General features: G+C 34.0%; 1 protein-coding gene across 4 annotated transcripts in view; it reads left to right on the top strand.

Moving 5' to 3' along the window:
* Positions 1 to 21,084, top strand: part of LOC149901739 (membralin) — an 84,944-nt gene that overhangs the window by 42,530 nt on the left and 21,330 nt on the right. For all 4 annotated transcript variants that reach the window (XM_090110702.1, XM_090110703.1, XM_090110704.1 and 1 more), the window contains exon 9: positions 5,645 to 5,777. In XM_090110702.1, the coding sequence (XP_089966828.1) occupies positions 5,645 to 5,777 (133 nt within the window). The remainder of the gene's footprint in view (positions 1 to 5,644; positions 5,778 to 21,084) is intronic.

Here is a 21,084-nt window from a genome sequence, read left to right as displayed (position 1 = left end):
ATCACAACAAATCACAATATCACAATATAAATCTATCTGCACAACGCCCACCATATTAAAAACTTCAAGTGTTAGAAAACGGCGTAAATACTTAAATGAATCTACTCTTGATGAGCAACTTAGTAATAGCTGCACAGACTTGAATTTAAACTATAAACAAAACAAAGATTACATAGCCTCACTTGAAAAAATATCGCTACCCTCAACATCGAATCATAAAACATCTAAGAAAAACGCATGCTCCTCGTCACTAGATGGCCAACAAGAAAAATCGACAAATTCAAAGTGTCCAATAGATAAATTCATAAATAATGAAGCACCCTATCCAACACAAGATGGCGCGAAGGCAAACTCTTCCACATCAGTACTCTCGCTAGATGGCGCTGAATTAAAAAATAATACAGATAATAAACGCATTATTAATTTACCTCTGAATGAGTCGACAAATGAGAACAAAATACTAATCCTAGGTGGACAGCAATGTATCGGTTTATCAACCGCATTGATACAAAGCAGGGAAAAGACAAAGTACCTAAAATATGCGATAAGTTCGTTTACAAAACCGTATGCCTCAACCCCTGAAATAACGAAAAATGTTTCCAATTTTCCAGATTCTCCCAATAATGTCCTAATTTTATGTATTGGCGAGCATGACAAAAATCCCTTCGAAATAATGTCAGAACTCATAGTTATCCTAAGAAATGTTAAAAATGCAAAAGTAATCTTGTTAAGTGTAATTAATAATCTGTACCTAAGCGAAAAAAAGCTAAATGAGATGTTATTTTATGTATGTAATAATTTTAAAAACTGTGACTTTGTAAATCTAAAACCCTTTTATAGGACAACTAAAATGTACTATTTTGAACTTTGTAAAATTCTCAACTATAAAATTGACATGTATTACTATACAAAAACATTTTTAACTTTCAAAAAAAGCCATTATAAAAGACAAAAAACGTTTTCTGTAAAAAAAGAGTTGCCTCCTGAAAAAGGTACCATACCATACTACTTTCCTATTGTTTCAAAAACAAAATGTTCAAAGCCGTCGGAGTTACACGTTAGTTCGATTCCAGACACGTCAGTAACATTTTTTCGAAAGCTAAACAACAAGAGTCTAACGTAGCTAGTCTATTACATCAAAATATTGCGGGCCTACTTAACAAAACGCAACTTATTGAAGTTACAATTAACGAGCTTTCGGAATTTGGTAATAAAATTAACTTTATTTGTTTTTCGGAAACTTTTATAAAAGCAGGACACGAAACATGCATACAATTAAAAAACTTTAAACTTGCAAGTTCCTTCTCTAGACGCAATGAAAAGCGAGGAGGAGTATGTATCTTAACTGACAAAACTATACAATCAATTAATATACCGTACTGTAATGAAATTTCGGTGGAAAAAGTATTTGAATGTTGCGGAGTCGAAATACCAAATATGAAAATGATTATTATTTGTATCTATAGGACACCAGATTCTAATAGTACCAACTTTCTAAACATTTTTGAAATTCTTTTACATAAAATGACTTTTAAATCAAATAAAAAAATCATAATTGCTGGCGACATGAACATTGATATTTTAAAAAATACTCCCATTTCCAATAGTTTTAAAGAAATCTTAATGGCCTACAACCTTTATTTGCACATTAACCAACCCACGCGGCGAAACTCCTGCTTGGATGTTATCATAAGTAACATTAGAGAGTCAATTGGCAAAGTTCATTTTCTTGATCTGTCAGACCATGAAACTGGCCAAACGTTACAATTTCCCATTGCCACAGTGAAGAAAAAAAATCACATCTTTATAAAAAAACGTTGTTACAGTAAAGAAAATACGAAGAAATTTGTAAATGCTCTAAACAGCTTATCCTGGACCGAAGTTCTACAACAAACCTCAAGTAATGAAGCTTTCAATGAATTTCATGACATAATTAAATTATTTTTTGATCTATGCTTTCCTATAAACAAAATAAAATTAAAGAACAGTGTAGCATCACCCAAATGGATTTCAAAAGGTATAAAAATCTCAAGTCGGAATAAACGTAAGCTTCGTCATACATACTACAAAAATAAATCTGAAAATAACAGAAATAATTATAAAAAATACGAAAGAGTTTTAAGAAAGTGTATTGTATCTTCTCAAAAATGTATTAACCGCAATTATATAAATAAATCAAAAAATAAATCAAAAGCGACATGGAATATAATATCAAATAAAATTAATAATAATAACATGTCTGAAAATATCGAATATATATCACAAAACGATATTGTAATAAATGAACCTGCTAAAATTGCAGAAGCATTCAATACGTTTTTCAATAGACATAACTCCGCTAATGGTTCTGGTTCTGCTAAGTATAGTATTGTGTCTAACGAATCCTCTATTTTCTTATCTCCGTGCATAGAATCCGATGTTTATAAAGCTGTACAATCCTTGAATAATACTGCAGCAGTAGGATATGACAATATACCAACATGTACTATTAAAATGTGTATAAAAGTAATATGTCCTGTATTAGTCCATCTGCTTAATCTATCTCTTACACAAGGTATATTCCCTGATAGACTCAAATATTCAATCATTAGACCTATACATAAAAAAGGCAAACGACAGGAATTAGTCAATTATAGACCAATTACCCTTATACCAATAATAGCAAAGATTTATGAAAAAATTATGTATAGCAGGTTAAATCGATTTATAAGTAAATTTAATATCATTAAACAAGAGCAGAATGGATTTCAACAAGGTAAATCGACCACACTCGCAACTCACACATTGACTAAAAATATAATTGACAACATTGATAGGCGTAATGAGGTATCTGTAGTCTTCTTTGATATGAGCTGTGCATTTGACTGTGTAGACCATGAATCTCTACTCAGAAAATGTTTTCTGTACGGAATAAGAGGTCCAGCGCACAAGTGGCTGACCTCATACTTGACTAACCGTATGCAATGTGTAGAGATATCGTATATAGACAACAATTCGTTAAAAAAGTCGGTAAGATCACAATACGTACATAATAAATACGGAGTGCCACAAGGCAGTATCCTCGGGCCTCTCCTGTTCTTATTGTACATAAATGATCTTCCTAACGTTACAGAACATAAATGTACTCTGTTCGCGGATGATGTATCCATCACCATACCTCGTAACAAATTGACTACCTACAAAGAAGACATCTATTTGACTATCAAAAATGTAACAGAATGGCTAAAATATAATAATTTAACTCCTAACATTACAAAGACAAAACTAATGCAATTCTGTAATTATCATAACATTAGACATAACCTTGACATAATTTATAATGGACAACGTATTGACGAAGTTACTGAAACGGTATTTTTAGGTATCACATTAGACAACCACTTAAATTGGAAAGCTCACACGGATTCTGTTTGTACCCGTGTAAATAAGTTTGTATTTGCCCTCAGAAGAATTAAACAGATTATTGATGAGAGAGCGGCAATCATTGCATATCATGGTTATGTTTCATCGTTGCTTCGGTATGGTCTTATTTTATGGGGCAACTCTACAAACGTAAACAAAGTCTTTATAGCTCAGAAAAGGTGTGTCAGAGCAATATGTGGAGTAGGGCCCTTAGAAAGTTGTCGAGACTTATTTAAGCGACTCGGACTTTTAACGCTTACTTCTTTATACATCTTGGAGGTTGGAATATTTGTAAAACAGCATCCCTATATGTACATTAAAAGTTGTCAAAATAGTCAGTACCCAACCAGGGATCCTCACAGATTGCAACTTCCAATTTGTCGCACTGCTTTATGTAGCAAAAACAGCCATGTTATGAGTGCGAAGATATATAACGGAATCCCAATGGCATTTAAGGAATTGCCCATGCAATTGTTTAAACTTAAATTAAAAAAGTGGCTGCAATCTCATTGCTTTTATAATATAAATGAGTTCTTTGCTTGTAAACACTAAAGATAGATGATAATAATAACTGTAATGTAAAATGTTAAAATTAATCTAAAAATATATTGTATTTTAGTGAGTTAAATACACATAAATATTTGCATGCCAGTTTGCTGGCGAGTTGTGCGGACTTTATTGTAATATATTATTGTAAAACCTTGTATTAACCACAATTCCTGCAAATAAATTATTTCATTTCATTTCATTTCATTTCATTTCATTTCATTTCATTTCATTTCATTTCATTATGTAATATTGCAAGTGATCGTTTGGAATATTATGTATGTAATCTATTCGATTACTTATAATACGGCTAATTTAAAACATGATTTCAATGAGAAAGTTACATCTGTACCGAGAAACAAATGATATTTTTTTATCAAAGTCAATCCGGACAATGCAGATAGTATACAGGCATTATGTTAGCAATCTGTAAGTATTTTTCGAGACAGACTTTCCAAACTAATTCAAGGTTAGTTGCATTCGAAGCTGTTAATAAGCGACGCTCGCGTTTCGGTCGTTAGAGCGTGATTGTCGACACCTAATTAGCGACATCCGACACGTCTTGTGTCGAGTGTCGAGTGTCGAGTGGCGCTCACATGTGACCCGCGATTTATTGCGGTGCACCGCGCGATGTATGAGGCTTGCATCTGATTAATTTTTCGCTTTTCTTGTGAACAAAGATGTCTTTACGATGTACTGCATGATTGGTTGAAGCGGAGTTAAGATAGGGTGTGATCGTGTATGTTTTGGGTTGTAGTTGTTTCCAGTAAATTATAAAACGGATAAAAAATGTAAACAATAAAAAGAAAAATGTTGTTATATATTAACTTACTTATTCACCCGACTGTCATTGATTTCGTCTTCTGAATATAGGTACGCAAACGCTTTTCTTTTCATCGATTAACTTCCAGGAATTTTGACGTGTCAAGTGTACTACTTAAGTAACTATATAATATACTATTTACTATATAATAGTAAAAAAGCTATTTCATCCTTGCTAGTTCAAATCTATCCTCTAATAACTACACTAGAATAACGGACACAAGAGCGATACGCGGACACTTTATAACGGTCTCGGACACCGATCTCATGTGTCGCCATCACACGAGATTTATTGCCGTGCATAAGCGGCGGCTCGCTAGCATCTGATTAATCATATGTGCAGCATCTTGTATGTAGACTGTGTCGATTAATGTGACGACAGGATTGAAGCATAGTTGTATGGAAATAGTAGATACACGTGGTGAAGTTTGGTCAAATAGATGTTAATTATGTATCTTCTTAATCACCAATAAAAAAGAACAAAATTAGGTTTCGTACTATGTAGTATATACTATCTTTTACATAAAGATGATATCGATTTATGACTTAGGAATGAGGGTATTTGTATATTCATGACATACGCAAATTAAATTGTGTATTTAAGAACATTGGTGGTACAAATTTTTCGTGCTAATAAAAATAAGAGAAGAAAGAAAATGAAAACAATTTCAACCACTATTATAATTACTTACACCCAATTACCCGTAAAGGTATTATACAACCATCCCATTTCAGACATTTTAGAACGATCAGAGCCCCTTGATATCGAAGAATAAAACTACACTCATAAAATGTAGCAAATAGATGAACAATGATTAGTCCAACTGAATTTTATATTGATTCTAATCCCTAATCTTTCCTTTTATTTTCATAGGCATGGAAGCAATCATGTCGGAGTTCTTCAACGACACCACGACGGCATTCTACATCATCCTCATAGTGTGGATTGCAGACCAGTATGATGCTATTTGCTGTCATACTGCCATCGCGAAACGACATTGGTTGAGGTAAGTGGAAGAACATTTTGAAAGTCTTACGCAAGACAGGTAGTAGGTAGTATGTATTTATTTATTTGGGTACATCGGCAGATCGCGCATACATAATTCCTTTATAATAAATACTACTACTACTACTGTGCCTAGCCTTATCCCAGTTCATTTGGGGTCGGCTCTCCTCGTCATTCTTCGCCAGAGACATCGATTCCGGGTCGTCGAATCATTTACTTGAGCTTTCTTCAGGTCTTTGTTGATAACAGACATCCAAGTTTGTAGAGGTCTACCGCGCTTTTTCGGTCCAGAATTTAATAATAATAATAAATACTAAGTAAGAATATTCTAATACTTGTCCCTATTATAGATGTACACAGCATTACAAAAAAAAAATAAAGAAAATGTAGTCATTATGTAGTATAAAATATAAATAATTTCGTATAAACTTACAGTTGATTAGAAGTTAATTCTAGAAATGTATGAAGGCTTTTAGTGTTGGGTAATTTGGTAAAGTCTTTTCAATCAATTCAAATTTTAAGTGTAATAAAAAATAAACGAAAACCGATCACTCAATCAATCAACCAATGTTTGAAAAATTCGAATAGCGAATACTATCTAAATCAAATGTAAACCATTTTTTTCTATTTAGAAATTGTATTTCATGCTAGAAAAAGTAAAAATATCGATCAAGTAACATAATCACTTTTATCAAAATAACCGTACAGATTAGAGAAAATTAACGCTAATCGTGTGTTAAACAATAAATCGTATTCCTTCAAATTAAAAAAAAAACGGACTCAAATTAGTACATGCAACAACCTTCAGGTTAATTTACCCTGAAAAGGCTTTCAAATTGTAATAATGTACGCAAACCAGAGCACATTGAGGCCGGGCGTTTATTGAAAAGTGATCATGTGTGCGCCAATATTAATTAGTGTATTGATACGGTGGCATCATTTGTGTCCCGGCCACTGTACATCAAATTATACCGCTATATTGTCAAGCCTATTCACTCGTATGGAATCGCAATAGGTCAGATTTCGTTTGCTTTAAAATGAATGGATTTTCCGTGAAATACTCTTTGTATTTTTGCGAACACGTTGAAACATTGTTTAAAAAGCTTTGTCGAGAGTAGTATATGGATATCTTGTCAGATATGAAAAGTACATTTGAAAGCCAGCGTAAATGATTGGTAATCCAGCTTTACTATACTATATATACTATACATTTATATGTGTGCATTTATGCAAATGTAGGGATGCTTTCAAGTCTCGAGTCATCTTCTTTCTACTTTGGATATTTATTTATAAACTAGCGGTCCGCTCCGGCTTCTCCCGTGGTACATATTTCGCAATAAAAAGTAGCCTATGTTCTTTCTCAGGGTCTAAAGATTATCTGTGCCAAATTTCATCAAAATCGGTCCAGTAGTTTATGCGTGAAATCCATCCATACATACATACACACATACATACAAACCTTTCCTCTTTATAATATTAGTATAGATAAATTCAACATCTTATTTTGAAATATTGTGAAGTTATATGAGACTTTTTCACATTGAAACAAATAATATAGACTTGTCGTGTATGCGTAGTGTTTGTATTGAGCTCGTTATTTCACCGGCATTTCAATGTTTGTCTCCAAACGTCGATATTATTTGACGTTTTCATGTTTACACGTGTTTTATTACGTTTGCATAAACACTGATTTACTTATAGATTCTTTTTGATATGAAATAGAAAATAGAGTTACTTGTTTAATATTACTTGTTAGCGAGGTTGTGAATTTTTTAAATTACCTACCATTCATTGTTAGCGGCATTATAAAGAAACATTATACAGGCAGATAATGTTTCGTTTTAAACTTTCTGAAGCTATTATTATAAATTGAGGATAATAACCACAATGATTCGAGGCTTGTATTGAAAATCTCTTTCAGCAAAAATGGTTGCGTTTATTTTATAATAAGTTCTGTGTTTTAATTTTATTATGACGTAAAAATTGTTTCTTAACTGTTTAATATTTTATAAGCCCGTTTGGTTTAATTAATTGGTTTATATGTAAAATAAAAGCACATTTCGTTAGAAAAAGAGCATACTGACAAATAAAAATGGAAAATAAATCTAGTTCAACGCATCGATGTCACCATATTTGGATAAGGAACGCGGCGGAGACAGTCACGTCTGTGCGTACCGAACACTTAATACCTCTCCGGGGATCATCTCGCAACTTTCGCACAAATAGTTGGAGCACTTTGTTTTTACGCCTAGCTCCTTGCCGTGTGCCTCTTTAATCAAAAGGCGTCCGGGCACGAAGCAATTTGGTGCCTGGTCCGCGAAAGCAATAAGGAGAGAGCTATTAAAACAAGCGCAAATAAAGCAAATTGAAAACGGCACCGCTTCACCCCTGGAGGGGAGTTAGTTTAACCCCCCTCTTTCCCCCGCACCGCGCCCCGCAACAACAACCCGATGTTGTCTACAGAGACCTTTGGTTCGTCTAAGTGCCATATAGTACATTTTACTTTTGTATAAAATGCGCGAGCATTAAAAAGTGATTATTTTTTATTGTTTCGAATGCACGGGGAGATGCAATGTTGATATTGCGTTTGGTTTTGGTTGATTCTTTTATTCAGCTGGATCGTTTGAGTTTATGCTAATTGATATTAGCGTTGACCACAATCGCAATATATTAGATAGATTTTTTATCGTAAGCCTCATCGAAGGACAATTGCGGCAGAGGGTGTAACCGTGTGACATATGTCCATCTTCCAGGAAATACCTCATTTATCACATAGTCACTTCGTTAATGTGATGGCTTAAATATAACGGTATTATCGGAAGCTTAAACATTAAGCATAATTTTTAACATGTGAAGTCAAGAAAATAGCGTTTTACTGTGACCTGAAACAACTAATATTAATAATATGTAAAAATTAATAGGCCTATAAATATTGCACTTGGCCCTAAATCATGCTTCTCCTCTCGACAGGGCTCGTGATTCAGGAACGTTTTCAGTATCAAATTCCGGATTTATAATAATTTTCACGTAGATTGTGTTTGTAATTGTTTCAATTTATTCGATTTGTACTACTTACATTGTTTTAAGGCGTAGTCAGGAATGTCATCCATACTAATATTATAAATGCGAAAGTAACTCTGTCTGTCTGTCTGTTACTCAATCACGCCTTAACTACTGAACCAATTTGCATGAAATTTAGTATAGAGATATTTTGATACCCGAGAAAGGACATAGGCTACTTTTTATCCCGGGTCATAGGATAGGTTTTATCCCGGAAATCCCACGGGAACGGGAACTATGCTGGTTTTTCTTTGACTGCGCGGGCGATGCCGCGGGTGGAAAGTTGTGAAATAACTCGTGAAATGAGCAAACAAAACATAATAAATTACTCATGATTGCGCAAAGAATTTTCATTAGTCTAGAAAAGCACTAGCATCTGAAAAGAGTAAAAATTTAATTTAGGTCGTCTTGTACCTGTATTATTACCGGATACTATGGCAATATTAGAGGATAAAGTAAGTTCTTTGTCAATTTAACTTCGCTATTCTTGTCCTCGTAATAATGTACTAAAACCTTCACTTTGTTCGCTTCTTTGCGTGCACAATTAAATTAGTGCGATGGAAGTATGGAAACGTATATTTTCCATTGTAAAGAAACTTGTATGTATACGATGTTTTTCCACGAGACTGATAAAGTACAGAATTTACGTGGATAAACGCTTTCAAAGAATGACGGGCTTAAAAATGCAATCGGAATTCCGATTTAAAATTTCCATTATTTGCAGAATGTTTAAAATATCTACATTTGTTTTTGAGCAGCGGATTGATTCTGACACAGTGAAATAATTTGTTAAAATTTTTTATAAGACTGTATTTGAAAAAATGTGAACTGTACACTGGAATATCAAATTTAAAGCAGATTGATTCTGTAGTATTTGTATGAAAGATCAAATATATTCATAAAATGTTGCGGATTTATTAAATGTCTCTTTTAAAGTAGTAAACTTTATTCAGACATTATCTTTTCGGAGAAAAGTTATATTAATTTTATTTTATTTTATGTATTAGATTAAAAAGAAACGTATGCCACTGCATACGTTTCTTTTTCCATCCACTGGTGGTGGGTACTTACATCCAGTAAAAGTTTAATTACGTAGTGCTTGACGAGAAAATGATGAACCATCTAGGACCTATAATTTCAATTGTTAAAGAAGAAGCACATCACTGAAACCGGTACAGCTTAGAGGTATGCGATCGTGCGGTCTTACAGAACCGTCGGGATGACGAGCGGTGTGCCGCATAAATCTTTGGGCGCCAATTAAGGGTCGCCCCGACAGTTTGTCTACGATACCGCCCTGATTGCTTCGCCGGGACACGCACTAGATAGATCGATAACCCTATAACACGATAATATTGACCATATCGATGAATAGATTAGGGTAAGAAAATAAATCATGGCATACGTGGACAATCGTAATGAGTGATCTTGTGTCATTTAGTTCGTAAGATACGAAATTTAGTAGTAGTTATGTAGGTAAAGAAATTCCCTTAAAATTATAAACGCACAAGCAATCACTTATTAAGCGCATTGATTTTTAGCGATTCACGTTAGATTTACATCATGACAACTGCCATAAGGAAATCAGTGTTCATTTTAGTGGTAGTGGCGTATAACAATGTGGAACTTAATTTTCTCAGCAAGAAATACTATCAAACGTCAATACCAAGAACTGCAATGTACATCTCCTGCAAATATTTGATAAGAGTAATAAACTACATAATAATAGGTGGGCGGTGGTCTATGAAGCCAGCTAGATAGATAAGAGTTATTCTAGAAGCAGCAATGCAACGCATCCTAATTATGTTGTATTAGACACGGGTATAATTTGAAAAGGCGCGAGTTGACGGCGTTACTTGTTAGGCGAGCAGCGAGCGGTGTCTCGTATGTCATTTTAAGGATGTGGCAAATTGAAGGCTCCGCCGGGCGTCATAGTGAGGGGAGCTTGATTTATGCCGAGGGGCCTCCGCGCCTCGCCTTCGATTATAGGTTTATTCACTCGGTCGAGGTCACTATTTTATATTTAGACGGGAAAGAATACACGCTTCAAGGACGTGTCATACGATAGGCGAAAGAATGACACGGCTGTGTGTAAAGGAACGTAATTATCTCTTGTTCTTGTGTGAGATGAGTAGACAGCTAAGGATACGTGTCTTCGCAACTGATGTCAGGATACACGTGTTACTTCAGTTGATAATGTTAAATCTGTGAGCTGTATGACTTTTTACAATCAACATATGTAACAGAAATAAAAGAAAAAGGTTCATGTCGGCATACGTCAATTGTAATAAAAACTACAATAATTATTAATTTATTACCTATATTAGAGGATCAGTATAATAGTTATTCGTTGGACAGTTGCAGTAATTTGAAACGTATTAAAAATAGAAAAGACATCATTTATATTTGTCCAAGTGTGTGAAATACGTGTGTCCGTATGTGACGATAGTAAATGTCAATCGGAGTAGACGCTGCTACGCACATCCAGTGGTCGTAATACCTCATTATAGTTTTATGTGAGCTACACGATAAACGGCGCGTGAATGTTCTGATTATGAGGGTATTTTATAAAATATTGTAGTTAGGATATGGGTATTAGTGCCTATAATTGGTAACATTATAGAATTTCTCATTGAAAGAAATGAAATGATATAGACCTTTCTATAATCGTAAACAACGGTAGGAATAATCGTGATTGTTGATTGTAAGCATAGGCCTAGAATACTTTTGGATTGGATTGCATAAAATTTTGAATGGCTTCGCTCGATGGACTGGAATAATGTAAACCGGGCATTACATTGATTTCGCTGTCTGCTTCAACTTCATCATGCATTAAGCATGTCTTGTAATAAGCTGTTTATTCCATTCTACAATCGTAACATTCCTGGTAATATCATAATCATAATATAACCTTGTCTTGTAATTAGCCATTTATTTTGCAATCGTGATATGCCTGTCAATATCATCATCATATAATCTTAAATCTTTTGGCACACGTCCGTTCGGTATCCTTGAAAATTGGACGGTAACTCTCAAGTAGACATACAAGCTACGTATTTTAGAGTGTAAGTGTAAGAGTAGTGTAGTGTAAGTATTTAGTGGTAGTAGCTATCGAGTGGAGTTAATAGTGGAGTGTCGCGGTGCGGTTGCTGGAGCGTGCCGCGAATGTGTTGACGGCTGCTAGTTTAAGTTAATTGCGGTTCATTGGTTAACTTGTACACATACCCTTCTATGTGATAGATATATAGATTTTGTTGGCAAGAAGAGCTATAATTTTGTAGAGAGTATGAGGGCCACAATTTAAGAAGAGAAACGAGATTTTCACTTAAATTTAAATAATTAAAATAACCACAAATAAATTATCATATCAATCATTCAGAGTTCCTATGATTCAGTTTGACATAATATACTACATTTTATTTATATTTATTAAAATTGAAATAACGGGATGATCAAAGGTAACGAAATCGGTGTTATTTTTAGGCTTAGATTATTTCCTGAAGAAGAAAAGAAAAAGATAAAAGTATTCGTGGATGGTATACTGGAATAACGTTCTGTAAACGAAGAGAATTAATGTTACACGAAAGTATATAATTAGAGAAGAACTCAAACTCGAAAACATCAAATTATACTTATCAGATTTTTGCCTCATATAGCTTGTACACGCGTACCTACTTCTACTTGACGTACAGCGCTTTTCGATGTTATCTTCACATTGACAGGTTGTGACAGAAAGCGTTGTTGCGGCGCTCGCAACTTAATGCCTGATGGCTGTCGTGTACGGTGATTAGGTTCGTTTGCTGCCAATTTTTCGGACCACGCTTTTATTTTTGTTGCTCGGTTATTGCTTTCTATTTGTGGCGTCTTATGGGTAAGAGGGTTTCACGAGCGTGTGGTCCGAACATGACTTTTTTCGGTTTGACATAGATATAATGGTGGGAAGACATATTTAAGAAAATAATGGTTGAATAAGAATTCACCATTTTGTCAGAGCGCTTACGATGACCAAATTTAGTAGTAAACAACTACGTTATTTCTTATTCTAAAGAGGAATATTCTAATTAGAATTGATTTATTACGTATAGAATCGGATTAGCAGACATACGAATAGATCAAGTGAAGCAAAAGTTTGCATTAAAGTTTATTTTGAAAATAAGCGACCTTCTTTACTTGCCGCCCACATTCAAATATCCAATACAACTAGTCACAATCGCGATGAGTGTGACAAACGATGAACCAGCGCGCAGTGAACAATTTCAAGCTGTCACCGTAGCTGAACATTAGCTGAAGTGACAGGCGAGCCCTCGAGTCTCGAGATGCAAATGAGCTGGCTTGGCGCCGCCACAGGCGCCGGCGTGCCCTGCTATACTGCTCACCGTTAAGCGAGCCTTCATTAATTAGTGGAAACAATTGAACGTCATTAACGGACGGACGTGTTACGTGCTAGTGGATATGTAATGACGTAGTAATCACTCATTGCTCGCCTTCCGCAATTTGACTACGTAAGATTGTAGCGCTTTTTGTAACAGTTGATGTGCTTTTCTGGTTATTTGCCTGTGATGTGAAGCTCACAGAAATTGCTTTATATAATCTGTTACATAACCTATCCACCATTTTAGGTAGTAAGTAGAAATCATCGACTTTTGTTACAGCAAGTTTCATTTATAGTGACGAAAAATAACTTTACAAGCGCTTTTATTACCTTACATAATCCCCAATACAAAACTAAGCATTACACACGACAAAAACGCGGCCATTTAATATAGCATAGTGCTAAATTGTTGAACAGAGCAATTACATTAGGCAACGTAATCGGTCGTTGTAATGAAGTTAAGCGTATCCGACGGTACACCGCGGCACCGCCCTCAATTAAAATCTCATTATGTGCGACACTCCATACTGTTGATTATGGATCAAGACGGACCGCTAACAAGTTGATTAAAATTGAGTATGCGAATTTGGGCACTTTGTAGCGTGTAGTGAGTGTGCTTTCGTATAGGTTGCCACGTGCAAATTCGTTCACTTATCGAGAAAGCATATTTGGAATTAAAAGTATGATGTATTTGATTTGTATAACATTGTATGATAGTTGTAGTTGCATAGTCGTAATTTTAGTAAAGTTATTTTTATATATATACATAAACATTTTAACTAATGTGTCACGGATCCTTCTAATGAATACAAATGGATAATATAATTTACACTTTTGAAATTTAATACGTTTCACAACATTTTTTCTAATTAGGAAAATCGAATTCATGTCCCTCGGCGCAATAGACGGCGGCCTACGTCAGAAGGTCGTCAATTACTTATCCTTTCTCTTAAGTCCATTTATATAACCCCTGAAATTCTCTCGAATTTCAACTTCCAATGGATTATTTGTTAATTATTACTCCAGGGAAAATAAAAAATAAACAATGTTTCGCTTATCTTGTTTTAGAAAGTTAAATCCATCCATAATTGGGCTGATATCTTCCGATACTTATTTTCACTTTTTTAGCTTTTAAAAAATACGATCCCTATCGTTAAGCCTTAGAAAAGCGTTAAGTATTTATGAATAAATCTCAGTCTTAAGGCAATGTATTCAGAAATTATGCTGAACTTATTAATATTATGATTTTAATGTATCTCGTTTTTTAATTTTTAATTTTTCGGTATTTCCTTTCCAAATGAATTAAATAGTTTGACTGTGTTTGAAACGATCAAACATTCTATTCTAAAATAATTCAATATATTTGCATTTGCAAAATCCCGTTGCTCATACATGTTCAAACCGTCTTAGATAAAATCTAATTGTTCAAAACAGATTATAAATTCGATCGTGTGTTGCCGCCATTATTTGACGTGAAGAAGCTATCTAGTCGATTATGAAAATAACATGTTGTTGCGCTCTCAGCTGTCGTCACGAGTTGTGCCGCATGTAATGATATACAAATGAACAGACAGACACCGCGGCGACACACCCTTTTAATGTAGAATAAATAAACCGCAATCGACAATTACGATTAATATGTGATTAATATTGTGAATCATAAAATATAGTTAATGTATTTGTAAAAAATCTATAAATATTATTTAACATTCATTCAAATTTGTGTAATATTAAGGCTTTTTTGTACTGGGAAACTAAAAATATCAAATGAACATGCAAAACTTTTAAAAATGAATATTGCGCTCAAAAAAGAACGTTGCAACAATTTTAACACACGATTTTGACAATATTTCGTAGATATAAACTAACTATATTGCTCTGGCACATGTTCATTAACTTCTTGGTGCTATTCAATATATTTACCAAGTAAAACTATAAAAACTTATACATAAAAATGACCATTTCACTAATTATCGGGCACAACAGCAAGACACAAAATGCGCGGCGCGCTGTTCGATCGGTCAAGTGCTACGGTTTGTTTGCAGTTAGGTGCGGCCGGCACGCCAGTGTTTGCGGCCAGTGTTTGACCGACATCTTTATGGTGACGGCCACTTCGCTTTACTGCCTACAACCTGTACTCGATTGTTATTAACGCTGTAGATTTGTATGTAAAAAGTAGGAACGAGAATTGAAATGACTAGTTTGAACTGAGTAGTGGGGAAATTTACTTTTAATTCCTAGTCAATCAATAATTGCATGATCACTTTTAATGGGGATATGAAAACTGTATGATATTTTTACTGACGTGAAAATCTTGAGCATTTTCTACACTATAGAAATGAAAAGGTATTCGTAGTTGATTTATAAATATTAATGATTTTATTCTGTTTTTATGTTCCGATAAATGAGTCTTTCTTTCTATTTTTAGTTATTGCATAGGTCTCAAATATAATGAAAATTAAAGTTCAGTCAGCACATACATTATAATTTATAACTAGCACCAATACCGTAAATAAAATTACCCTTCATTATGTCCGCAAGCGATCCCCGTACACGTGTGCAGCATTAAATACTTACCGGGCAAATTGTTTTATGTTTCACTGTTTCATATGAGATCGTTTTAAATGTACTACTTATAATTTATATTTTGAACTGCAGTAGCCGTGAAAAATTCTTGAGAAAATGTTTATGTAAATTATGTAGGAGAAGAATTAAATAACTATCTATTAATTTTATTACATACTGTATATTAGGGCAGAGTTACTTATACTAATTATAATCACATCACATATTAATGATGTCAATGCGTGTAAATAAGAAATAATTGATATTATTGAATTTTAAATGCCGTTTTTAAGTGATACTGAGCGCGTAACCCCGTGCCATTTTATACAATGGTAATTCAATGAACTAATTTTACATGAAGTCATACAAAACAATAGCCATTTAGTACGAAATTCATAACTAGAGATAGTTTCCGTGAACCACAGTGCAATTTTTCACAGTATTCCCATCAACGCCGGCTCTATCTCTATGATTTCATTATTTGCTTTCAATCAGAAATGTAAGCTGTACTCTCTTCGCGTAACGCCGCCTCATACACCTAGGATTTGAATGTTTGGTTACGTTTTCGGTTGCGATTGTTGTGTATTTCCTCTTTATAAACTTTATTACGTTAGCTATTGCTTTCCTCTATTATTATAAATATTGTTTATAAATTCTTGAGAATTAATATCTTTAATTACATCATACGCTGTTCTTATATAATTGTTTGCAATAATAGCTTCCCTTTGTACACATAGTTGCTACTTAGTCACTAATTTATCTAATAACAAATAAAGTAGTTGTATAAAGCTTTTAAAAAGGATTACTCCGCGTTATAATAAAATATAAAATATTTATTCAACATTTTATAAAATTCCACGATCTAATTTCATTTCTCTCTGTACAAAGGTTTTACATTTTCCAGGTATTCTTTGAAATACTTCATAGTAACATGTTGCTTTGATTAGTTCGTCTTACAGAGCACTAACAAGCCTGTGTCGGTTCGCATATTTTCTATTATAAGTGTGAAACCTAAGTAGATGCTATTTTATATTTCCTTTGTGGCTTAGTAACCTAGAAAGTATTTTACGTAACATTGTTATGAAAAAAATATTAATTAACTAACACAAACGCGTCTAATGAACTAAAGCATACTTTGCTTTCACTACAGGGACTTTTAGCAAAAATGAGCAATTCTTCATGTGTTCATTAACTAATTAATTAAACGTTATTTTTAGTGCATAACCTTCAACCTAGTAGACATATTATCTTCTGTCTTGGTGTTGTGATGTTTTCCTTTAGGTAATTCTGTATTTTAATTTGTTAACGAGGCATGTTTTTGTGTTAGTATTTTTGTATAAATAGTTCTAGTTTTACTAAAAAGAATAATTAATATACAAAACTATTATTCTGAACCTGATAAAAAAATAATGGAACAATTGCTAAAACAATATTTTATATATTATCCTAATGACCGCCTCCACGATGTTGTGGTTAACGCACTAGCATAATCGATTCAGGGTAATGATTAAAATAAAGTCACAGTCAACTTTGAATAAAATCGATGAGTAAAATATACATAAATACATCCTCACACCGAATCGCGATTTTGTTTGATATTTATTATATGGTCGACGCAGGCGACTCAGTCCAACGTCAGCACTATGCGTATCAATTCCGTAGTGCTACGGGGAGCTACGCTGTCACAATACTTTCAAAATTGGCATTTTTAGTCCGTATCCAAAGCGATCCGAAAGTTTGTTTTTTATTTAATTAATTTTCTAATGGTCGACGTACGCGACTTGTTCCAACGTCAGTGCTACGCGCATCAACTTTGTAGCGCTACGGGGAGCTACGTTGTCAGCGTGCATTCAGAGTTTGCACGATAACCCTATATCTCCGGGATAATGACTTCCTTATTAAGGAGGATGTTTGCGCCACTGGAGCGTGCCGTCTCGTGTTCAAATGCTGTATGTAACTTACACTGTGACTTCGTCGTTACTTGCACGGATTATTGGAATTGTTTAAAGTAGAAAATAACATTTTTTACAAGAAATATAGGTAATAGAACAAATCAATTTGATAAGTCTAACATAGAGTTACCAGGATGATGAATTTTAATGCTTATTATTCATTGAAAACCTTAAAGATTATTATAAATCTAAATAACATTACAATTCTTTCCTTATCTTGGCTATCGTGAAAATCTTAGGCAAGCAGTTAGTATGAAATGCTTGCCAAATATCAACTTCCTCCAAACTTAACAATAAATGTAAAAAGTATTTTATATTTTTGTATATCAAGGATGGCGGAAGTGAAAATACGAATCCATAAGAAAGCGCAATTGGAAAGAATCCATGCAAAACGACAACTTTTCGAGGCTTTCACGGCAATATCAAAACTTCACCGTTTTGATATAACAAACATTTTATGTACAAATTTCGTTCCAGTTATTTAAATGCTTTTTATGTAAATTTTGTGTATAAAAGTGTCAGTGAACATCGAACGGTAATTGATTTGGAAAGAATTATACATTTTTGAACAGTTTATTAAACCAAAAGCTGTCTGTATATTATCGAATTATTTTCATAAATTAAATATAAAACGATATTTTATAAGAATAAAAATAAACACTCTAAAATCTTGATTTTTTGGTTGAACTAATTGTACATGATCCGTAGTAGAATGTCATACTATTCAGATTCTTAAATTTGTACCTTTCCACCGCATTATGCCCCGTCATAAAGGCGAGTGCGCATTATATAAATATGCATTTTCACGTCCCAGCGGTTCGGCGGCGCTATTAAACGCCAGCTTACGACAATTGTTGCGCTTAAAGATCGGAAGTCGTTGGCTATATCGGCGTCGTATCGGAATTATCGTTTAGTGTAATGCACGGCGACAAGGAAAAGCTCTCTGCGCCCCGGCGAGCTGGCTTGCCTCGCCGGCCATTGCACTTGTGTGCATCTAGCTTTATATTTTTATTATTATTGAAATTTGTTACGCTCAGCGGCTCGTGGGGAACTTTGATTTTTCATATTTCACAATACTTAATGTAGAATAGATGCGGGCGCTTAGTGTTTATTGCTCTTGCGTGAATTGTTCTGTGACTTGTAGAATGTCCAATAATTAGTTAGGTAAATGTTTCCTACTGAAATTTAGATTGTGTGTATAAATTTGCTTTATATGGGTTTTATTCAATTATTCTCATACCTTATTAAAATCGGATCGAATAAGTAATAAAATTCTTCACAAATAGTGACTCTTTAATGTTGTAATACCCCATAATATTACGAACTTTTTAATTACAAAGCAACCATAAAAGTGCAAAATTTTTCTTTAATGAACTGTTTTAAAAAGTGCTCGCTAATATAGACCAAAGGTAGAAAGCCAACAATGTTAAAATTTTCCCCCTTCAAAGGAGCAATCTAAAAGTAGAACAATATACTGCACTCTTAGATACTTGAGGGTATTCGTAGTTGGTTTGTGTGGCGGTTTAGTTTCGATGTAAACAATAACAGTGGAGGCCGCCGGCTCTTTGGCCCGATGCTTGTGTTTTGCATTAAAGTACCATCGCGGCTTTGGCTTCCTTCAAAGATTTTCTATGTACTTTAGTACATCGAAAATGAAGTTGTTTTCTTGTAAATTTATTTAAAACTTTTTTACATTGTTATAGGTTATATTAGGTTCTATGAATAATAAGTTAATCATTGAACTTAATAATTTTTATTATGTTTATCTCATCCGAAGATTTTATATGATATCTTTGTCCTTGATGTAATTCTGCTTGCGTATACATTCAATCTATGTTTTGCCTTACCTGCATACTGAATTGTACCTTATCAAGGAAAATGATTTAGCATCTTAATAAACAACCTATTCAATCTTATAAAATTACCTGCAAGTTTTCCTTCAGAAATAAGCAATCTAGGTCATATAATCATCTTAATGTATCGACAAAGCGAATAGCTCACGATTCTGCTTCAAAGCTCCTTATTTGGCTGTTCGTTAGCGTCTGTCTATTCGCTACTAAGTCTAAAAATAGGTTTGAATTGAAGCGTAATTCGTTCAGCACATATTCACCAATAAATAGGATGAATGGTGAGTAGAGGCGATGTCAGCGGGCGGTGACGCACCGCGGACGTCCGACGGAGCGCCTGTACGGCGCCGCCTCCCTCTGCGATCATTGCTTGCCGTTATCCCACCCGTATTAAGCCACTTAGCTCAATCATGATTAATGTTTTACCCGAACGAAACCCGACCCGAGGCAAATAGAAAAGTTATTTACTCAACGTCGTAATTAGGCATTCACTACGAGTCTTAGATGTCTGCGAGTTTGTCGCTGGCTAGACCGAATGTCGACGTTCGATTCAATTTAAATAATATTGCTTTTTGAACAATTTAGTGTCGACTTCAGGTACAGGTACGCTACAGATTAATTAGTGAAATTCATCTGCGTTCGTTTGCTAATTCAATCAAGTCTCTCCAATGCAAGAATAATTGTTATTTCTATTTCTATTCGCTTCATCAATTTATTTATTGACCTTTTGAAGTTTTTACATTTTACTTTTAAAATAAATCGGGTGGGCGTATTAAAAAACGTACAAAGTATAAAGTAATTAATTCCAATTATTAATTGAAAGACAAATTTTGTGAACATCAGTATCGATACAGCCAATGTTAATATCGATTGAAAATAAAACCGATTTAAGTTATAGATCGGAACACAGACGGGGAAGTTTATCTAAATACCATTTAATTCTAGATTTAGACGAAGACGACTTAATTTAAATGCCTTATCCATGTTACAGTATCTTTGAAGAGGGTATCGTTTCGTCGCTTGATCTCGCTAATTAAAGGGATTATTCTAGACTAGTCGTGTTCTAGATAACAGCTTCTCAATATCGAAACAGATATTCTCATAGTTTGTAGCTGTTGAATAGATTTGTATTGGCTTTATTTGACACCAATTGAATGTCGTCGAATGTACTGTAATTTTGTCGTTAGTTGAATGTCTAAATTAGCTGGTATTTGGTTGCTTATTTTATTACTAAGCGTGCTCTTCTAACGTATTAATTGTAAAAACATATTGTTAAAAAAAAGTTTACGCTATAAAAGTAGTTTACTATAAAACATGTTTATAATATTGCCAACGTCCTATATGTATGCAAACCTAATTATATAAATATCACGTTGGACGTAAACACATGTGCACTGCACGTGTATATTGGATGATGCATTGTATTGTTGTCTGTCAATAATGTGCGATTAGTATTACACAGTAATAAGCGATTCTGATAGCGCATTTAATAAATTAATGATGTCCGAATTTCGA

Source organism: Colias eurytheme, chromosome 16 (assembly GCF_061535395.1).
Source record: "Colias eurytheme isolate Ceu_HAF_F1 chromosome 16, ilColEury1 Martin Lab GWU primary, whole genome shotgun sequence".
Taxonomy (NCBI): domain Eukaryota; kingdom Metazoa; phylum Arthropoda; class Insecta; order Lepidoptera; family Pieridae; genus Colias; species Colias eurytheme.
The sequence above is the reverse complement of the archived record's forward strand: the minus strand, read 5'-3'. Positions and strand labels throughout refer to the sequence as shown.